Below are 8,445 nucleotides of genomic sequence, written 5' to 3'. Positions count from 1 at the left end.
CACTAGAGGGTGACTTCATCGAATACTTGTAATAAAATGTAGGAATTGAAATCAAAAACTTAAATGAGAGCCAGAATTGCTGCTACTGAGCCCTAGACATATATGTAGGTGAAATGTTATCTTCTATGTATTGAAGTCAATATCCCACCATAGATATTCACCACTACAAGCTGCCCAAACGTCTGTCGCAACCGGTTTATCTATCTCCACTTCTCGAGTCTCAACAACTCAACTTTCCATTTTACATTTTGTCCTCGAGCGTGTCGCTGCGTTCAGTTTTAGTATTTTACTCCCGTCAAATCACTGAAATTTAATGATGGAAATAATAATGTTGAAATAGTCTTGTATTCCAAAGTTCGACCTTCAACATCCTAGCAACAAGCAGACGCATTATCGATGCCCGTTCTCGATTTCATTCTAATCAACCAAGATTTGTTTGATTCGAACGCGATGAAATAATTCAGAAGATATCTTCTCGGATGATACTACAACCCAATTTTTTTTTTTGTTAGATTGTGATTATCTGAAATGGCATCATATTTGATAAATAGGGTTTTATTGGAGAGGTATTTGCCAAAACTAGCGGTGAGTATATTGAGAACTTTTTATCTGCATCCTATAACTCTTGTATAATGACATCGAGGTATAATAATACATTTTCATACAAACTTAAGATGGAACAGGAACTTCTTCGTTAATCCTCTTCACGATAAACCTCATACATTAGGAGAGATATGTAGAAACAATTAATACAATCGAATATTTCACATTATACATTCAAAATAATATATGCATAGATAGATGAGAAGATTACAATAAACACATGGAGAAGTATTGGTTGACCTTGTAGAACAATGAGAGTGAAGGTATATGTAGGTAATAAATCTGCGTGAAAATTCTCTCTCAAATAAACGATTGAGTTAAAAATATAATAAAAATGTTCCTTGAAAATCAAAAAGGCCTCTAAATAAATATTCAACAGACAATTTTAATACTGAATTCTTGACGTAAACGAACTAAAACCATTTCCAACTAAGTAATCAATCCTTTATTTTTCAGTTGCAAGGACTAGCCTCAACATGTTCGTGTCCTCGGCTAGAAAAACGTGGTATTTACACGTTAGATCCTATAGATAAGGATGAAAGCACCTTCAACAAAATCCTCATAGCGAATAGAGGAGAAATAGCATGTAGAATTATAGACACATCCAAGAGAATGGGCATTCAAACTGTTGCAGTGTATTCGGTAGCTGATAGACAGTCGGTAAGTCATAAAAGTGTGGAATCATACACTTAATTATCATATCCATCGAAAGGGTAAAGCTGCAACTCGAACAGCAGTAAACTTATTGCTGCCATTTGTTATAAAACAACAATGATGAAGGCTATTCAATATCTTTTCAGTGGTACATTCAGAAAATATGGAACAAATTACACTCAATTACTCCTGAATTGATCTGAATTGACTGATACTAGTAATACTTTCGTTTGCACCACACGCTCTACTCTTGTTCTGCTAGATCCATTAGTCTAATGCTCCAAACATAAATATCGTTTACGTTGGTTGCACTCTGTCGACTAGACTAAATATTGCAAACCCCTCAGAAAATTACTTTCAATTTACCGTGAACGGCAGAATCGATTACTTTCATTAATAATCTATTTGAAGGGCATAATTGTTGTCTAGAATAAGAAATTCTACTTCTCTTCTCTTTCAGTGGAATATTCTTCTTTTTTTCTATAGCTGCATTCACCAATATTTGACTCCATAAGGCTTTTTTTCTGAACATGGCGAGCGTAGAATTCTTCAAATCTGTTTATTCGTTTTCATAATGTATTCGATTTCGAAAGTAATAAAAATCTGCCACTTATCAGAAACATAAAATAACCTATGTCGAAATGTTTTTTGTACATCCCAATCTGAGCGATATTTTATATTCCCACAATCATAAATAACACTACCTCATCATGTTTTTACTGATAATTCAGAGAGAATGAAAGGCTTAAACAATTCATATAAATTCAAGTTATTCACTTGAATTGTCTCCTTGAAACTTAATTGTCCTAATATCCTAATTAGGTTATGATAGTCATCATTGAAGATGAATAGCGCACAGTGAGGTGGTAGAAAAGTCATTTTAAGTATCCTAAAAAACCTCGTAAGGTTTCAAAATTCATGCCTGCAGTAAACTTGATGAATGGACAGTAGAGAAATGATTAATGTTTATCAGAATGGGCTTGTTGACACTTGAGAGATCAGAAATTCCATAAATATTTAAACATTAAGATGAATTTGATTAATAATACCAGAACAGCATCGCGCCTGATAACAAAAACTCATTGTAATATTAAACATTCGACTTCTATTCAAAAGTGGTATTTTTCGATTTAGCTGAAACGTGAATATTTCAAATATTCCATTAACCGAGCGATTGGTATCTTCGTTCGGTGTATAAACACATACATTATTTCGGTTGCGAATTTTTGTCGTGCAAAACATACAAATTCGGAATTATATTATTCTAGGTCATGAGTATGATCCCCATCTGATAATTGAATGATGAAAGTTGATCCTTTTCAAACATAAAACGATTGTTTGATTTTAATTAAGTGGCTGCACTCGAGTTCAAATATTCTCCACTCTTCCATTAAACCTTCAGCAGAATGTGGAAAATTAGATCAAACAACAAAATTATTATCACCTTCAGGTTACGAGAATTGAACAGGATAGGCTTCAGTAATATTTATACCAAAATTCAAGTAGTTAACTGTTTTATTGTTTCTCGAATCGAACATCTTTCCATCTAGTAACAGGAGAAGTTCGGAAAAATCAATAATGTGACTAGATGTATTGCAGTTAAGAAACACTAGGTATACATTTTTGTTTGTTGAATGCGCCCATAAAGATTAAGTTTCAGGGCACCTATCTGAACTGTATATTCCCTCCAACTTTCACGTCAAAGCCAATTTTCTTCGTAGACTTCTTGAAGGAAGCTATGTCAATATAGAAAAAAGTATTTTCAAGTTCTCTTTTCTTTTTTTTTCAGAAACACGTCAGTAAAGCTGATGAAGCCTTTTTTATCGGTCCTGCAGCTGCTTCTGAATCTTACCTCAATATGGATAAAATACTGGAAGCCGTAAAAGTTACCAGAGCGGAAGCTGTGCATCCCGGGTACGGTTTTTTATCTGAAAATGCCCAATTTGTTCAGAAACTGGTGAGTGGAAGAAGTGACCGTTATATGTATTAGTACAAATGAAGGCCTTTTCGATAAATCCCCGAATCAAGTGACGGTTAACTTGGGAAACGTCAAAAACGTTACGGAAAAGTCGAATACTATGGACGTTTCCCTAGTTATATATGAAATATTTTCATGGCAGGGGATAAGTTCAGTGGAAAGTTTTCCCTTGAAAGGAAATCGGTTATTTGGATTTCTTCATCTGACAAAAAAATACATTGGGTTGGAAAAAATCTATTTTGATTGAAATTTTCTAATAAAGATAAAAAAAGTACGTCCTTTTATCAGACTTCAATAACTCTACTGTTCGATACTTTTCTTGTTGCTAGCTCTTCGTTGGCAATATGTAGTTTGTGTGAGAATACAGGGTGAATCTTTGACTTGTACACATATATACACAGCAGATTCTGGAGGTCAAAAGAAACTCTTTTTTCTTTTACCATTTTTACCATATGACCTGTGAATCTTTTTAAAGTTGCATTCAGCGAGAGCTACCCTTCAGGGTTGGGTATTTCTGGTATTTTTATGGTCTAATGGAGCAACTGGTAGATGTGGGTGGAATTTTGTATCTTCTCAACCGAGCTGAATTGGGAAAAGATGATCAATAGGAAAAGGGTTTCTGTAGACCTCAGGAATCTTCTTTTGAGACTCTTCTAAATGAAGCATTCTTTGAGATGGACCGAACAAATTTATACTCCCAATAGCTACGATATTCGAAGCCATTTTCAGAATTTTCCTGTCTCGTTCACATCTTACTCGGAAAACCGGGAAAACAGTCGGAATATCTGCCCACCCAATAAAAAAACAATCGAATAACCTCCCACATTTCTATTTCCTCAGGAGGAACAAGGGGTATGTTTCGTAGGTCCCTCGGTGGATTCGATAACAGGAATGGGTGACAAGTTGGAATCGAAAAGGCTGGCGGCCAGGGCCGGGGTAAACACCATTCCTGGCTACGATGGCTTAATAAAGGACGCAGATCACTGTGTGCAAATATCTAGGGAAATTGGGTATCCGGTTATGATAAAGGCCTCGGCAGGGGGCGGGGGCAAGGGGATGCGCATCGCCAGGAACGATCAGGACGCAAGGTAAGAACTCTGACCGGTTGCATGAGGTGAGGTGGATCTCTCAAAGTAGGGTAGATAAGGGCTAAGTGAACGATTTAGGAGATGGGCGCTCGTAGACGTCAAATAATGGAGATTACCGTGAGGAAAATGTAGTTAGAATCATTGTTCATGTAACGAAGATAGCAGACTTCTAGCGAGAACACATCAGAATTATCCTTTCACTATTTTCAATACTCCAAATCAAAATTTATAGAGTCGAACCTGTTTCCATCGTCTATTTGTAGCAGACATCGGCGTGTAAGATGTCCTACCTACATGTGAATTATATAGGGAAGCCGTGATCTGTGATATGTTGTAGCAACGTTCAAAAGCATTTGTCAAGTAGGCTATTGAAATATGATTCGTCAAGTTTCTCCTTCAAAATCAAAACCAGAGACAAAGCTTGGAGGATTCTACTCGTACCAGATCTCATCGGGTTTATTCCAGTAATTTTAGGGATAATCTCCCATCTCCTGAGACGTGAACTGAAAATTTCAAGATTGAAAATAATGCAAATAACTTTATACTTCCTTATTTGTGTCCTCTTGCCAGAACAGGTTTCAAACTGTCTTCACAAGAAGCCATGTCCAGTTTTGGAGATTCTAGGATGCTTGTAGAGAAGTTCATAGAAAACCCAAGGCACATAGAAATACAAATCTTGGGCGACAAGCATGGAAACGCAATTTATCTCAATGAGAGAGAGTGCAGTATTCAAAGACGTAACCAGAAAGTAATAGAAGAAGCACCCAGGTAAGCAAAAATGATTTTCAACCTGCTCAAATCAACATATGTTTATTTACAGCGTGTTCTTAGATGAGGAAACCAGAAAAGCTATGGGGGAACAAGCAGTGAGGCTGTGTAAAGAGCTAGGTTACTACTCGGCTGGGACTGTGGAATTCTTGGTGGACGAAAATAGGAATTTCTACTTTTTAGAAATGAACACCAGGCTTCAAGTAGAACATCCAATAACTGAGTGCATAACTGGTGTAGATCTAGTGCAGCAGATGTTGCGAATTGCTAAGGGTCACAAGCTGAACATCAAACAAGAGGATGTGAAGATCAATGGGTGGGCAATAGAAAATAGGGTGAGATTCTATCTAATTTAAACCAATTTTGCAATTACCAAAGCCTTCAAGTTCAAACTTGGTGCTCTTATTGTAATGTTATTTAGTAGCTATAGGTATTCACGTTTTTACCAACTGAAGTAAAAGTTGTTTTCTCATTCAAGGTTTATGCTGAAGACCCTTACAAAAATTTTGGTCTTCCAAGTGTTGGTAGGCTCTATACATACAGAGAACCGACTAGTTTACCAGGAGTGAGATGCGATAGCGGTATAGAGGAAGGGAGCGAAATCAGTATTTTCTATGATCCGATGATTTGCAAGCTTGTGTGTTATGGGAAAACCAGAGATGAAGCAATTGAAAGGAGTATAGCTGCTTTGGATCAGTACATAATAAGGGGTGTGACCCATAACATACCTCTGTTAAGAGATATACTCACAGAGAAGAGATTTGTTGAAGGTAGGAGCATCATTTTGCATTTCAAACACACAAAGATACATAGTAGATAGATCTTTGGACTTGAAAGCCAAAAGAACGACACCCTTTAGGTTTAGGCTCAGTTAGATGGGGTGATTCCAAAGCTTGTTGGCTGGTTCAAATACCAAACTCGTAAACCTTTGTCCCATCGTCATTTTCAAAGCATTTTATGATTGTGATGTGGAATTTTTCTACTTTTCACAGCCAATCCAGTTTACAAATGTTGGTGACGTATCCTGGACACAGAAAAGTGCATCTTTGTTAAATTGATGAACTGAACTTTGATTCTGAAGCTCATTTTTTTTACGACAAGCTGTATTATAGTCACATAACTATTATAGTTTAACTTCGACGTTTTGACAGGTAGCATCAGTACGAACTACCTGAAAGAAGTATACGGTGATGGTTTTGAAGGAAGAAAACTGGTGGACGCTGACAAGTATAAGATGTTAGCAGTATCCGTTAGCCTATTTGCGAAATGGGACACAAGAAACAGGCTGTTCTTGAACGGTCCTAGGATAAGAATACACGAGAAAATACGAGATAGCTGGGATCTCGTGGTCAAAATGGACGAGGAAAACATTCCAGCAAAAGTATCACAAACTAATGGTTTCTACGATGTGCGAATAGGTGATCAAGACTTTAAAATAACCAAGGAAGACATCAATTTGGCTGAGCCCCTCATTCTGACCAAAATAAATGGAGAGGAACCTGTGGCGATTCAACTGGCCTCCAGGAATGCCCATGGGGAACACCAGATCATGTAAGTACGAAAAATTTGGAGAAATCGTATACATTATTTCACTACTCATCTCAAATCTGGCTATTCTGAAATAGTGAATCCTCTTTCGAAATATCCCTGAGAAAGTGAAGTAAATAGTCTTTGGTTATTGTTTCCCGCGAATAAAATTCCCAATTTTATCTTCGCAGTTTCCAAGGCACAAAATACGACGTGAAAATCTACACGAAACCGACAGCAAAGTACATCGATTTCATCAAAACAAAACCCAAAATCGACGTGTCTAAAAAAGTACTCGCTCCAATGCCTGGAGTCGTAAAAAGTGTATCCTGCAAAGTTGGAGATAAGGTAGTAGAAGGCCAGGAACTTTGTGTTGTAGGTGAGTATAAGCAACCTATTCAAGGTATGATCGTATAGGTCTGCCCAGCAGTACGATAAATCGTCACACGTGCGTTTTGAAAAAGTAATAATTCTCGATTTCCAATTTTCGCAGAGGCTATGAAGATGCAAAACTCGATGACTTGTGGGGCCACAGGTATAGTCAAAATAATGAATATTAAAGAAGGACAGACTGTTGGGGAAAACGATCTCCTTATAGAATTGGAATGAGGAAATATACTTCATGATTTTGCTGGATATGGTGAAATGACTGGATTACAGATACCTCCTGTTAAAATTTGATAATAATAAGTCTAATACTTTTATGTAAGTAATGAATCTTTCGAGAGCATATGTATGAGTGTTTATAATATCCTCATTGTTATATTCGATGTGAATTAAAAAAAAACATTTCAAACCCTCCATTATAATATAAGTATGAAAAAGAATGAATAAATTCGATTTTAAGAGATGTCCACATTTATTTCTTTCTTTTGTCCTTTTCCACTGTAACGTTGATGAATATATTTCGAAAATAAATGAAAAAAATAGAAAATATACATACAAGAAAGAGTTGAAGAAGGAGGGAAGTTATTCTAGAGGAATTTTCCGAGACAGGAACACTCCAAAAAGTTCCTTAGGAACTTTAACACTGCGAAATCTAAGAAGTATCTTGTTCTTAGCAAGAGTATGTCACACCTTACTTGGTTCCTTATACAGGGCATTTTTTATCTCAGGAAGCACTAAATAACAATATGTCGAGCAGAAACTGAAGAGTACAATTCCATTATCACCTCTGGTGACAGATGCCTTGTCATTGCTAGCCAATGCAGAAAATGCTTTGGACGAAAAACTTGTAAGAGCCAAGGGGATACCTCGTGTCCTGTGGTTGCCATTAAAAAAACTGTACTACTCTTCACCTTTCGTAGAAGATTCTTATTGACAACCACTTCAAGTGTACATGAAAAGTTGCGTAATTCATTATAAAAACTTACCCGTTCAAGAACTTCTTTCGTCTTTTCAAACATTCTGTATATTTACGACTCGTTTGTCGTTTGTCAGTATATGGTATGATTTCTAGATGAGAGAAATTGTTTGGTTGAAACAAAAATACTTCTACTATAGAGAGGTAATTACAAAATGACCCCTCATTCAAAAGCTGGTGTTCTGATTGGATTTTCAATGCAAAAATAAGATTTTCCATGCGTAATCAGTTTTTCTCCAAGATCAGTATTTTGGGAAATAAATCATTTTTTGTGCAAAATTTCAAAAATTTTGTCAACTTTGAAGAGCTGTAGCTCCCAGAAAAATGGCACTGGACGAATGCTGATTTTTTTTGCTGGTAGATGGATCCTTCGCGAATGAAAAAGTTCAAGTTTTATTCACCTACTGCGAACAGTTTAGATTTTATGATTTTTCCGCGAAGGTCCAAAATTTAGAATTGTCTAT

The 8,445-nt window shown here is 36.4% G+C and overlaps 1 protein-coding gene across 1 annotated transcript; it reads left to right on the top strand.

Annotated features, from left to right (window-relative positions):
* The first annotated feature begins 224 nt into the window (after positions 1–224).
* LOC123311517 (propionyl-CoA carboxylase alpha chain, mitochondrial-like) lies at positions 225–7,469 on the top strand. Its single transcript, XM_044895542.1, has 10 exons — positions 225–585; positions 1,060–1,263; positions 3,047–3,214; positions 4,076–4,323; positions 4,894–5,091; positions 5,144–5,426; positions 5,570–5,861; positions 6,243–6,642; positions 6,810–6,997; positions 7,112–7,469. Exons 1-10 carry the CDS (start codon positions 529–531, stop codon positions 7,225–7,227), a joined length of 2,154 nt encoding a protein of 717 aa, XP_044751477.1. The 5' UTR covers positions 225–528; the 3' UTR covers positions 7,228–7,469.
* Positions 7,470–8,445: the final 976 nt, after the last annotated feature.

Source organism: Coccinella septempunctata, chromosome 4 (assembly GCF_907165205.1).
Source record: "Coccinella septempunctata chromosome 4, icCocSept1.1, whole genome shotgun sequence".
Taxonomy (NCBI): Eukaryota; Metazoa; Arthropoda; class Insecta; order Coleoptera; family Coccinellidae; genus Coccinella; species Coccinella septempunctata.
Note: the sequence above shows the minus strand (reverse complement) of the source record. Positions and strands in the feature narration are given on the sequence as shown.

Coding starts and splice junctions, on each gene's coding strand:
- LOC123311517 (XM_044895542.1), top strand. CDS start 529: ATGGCATCATATTTGATAAATAGGGTTTTATTGGAGAGGTATTTGCCA. Junction 5,092..5,143: donor GTAATAGAAGAAGCACCCAG/GTAAGCAAAAAT, acceptor GTTTATTTACAG/CGTGTTCTTAGATGAGGAAA. Junction 5,427..5,569: donor GGTGGGCAATAGAAAATAGG/GTGAGATTCTAT, acceptor TTCTCATTCAAG/GTTTATGCTGAAGACCCTTA.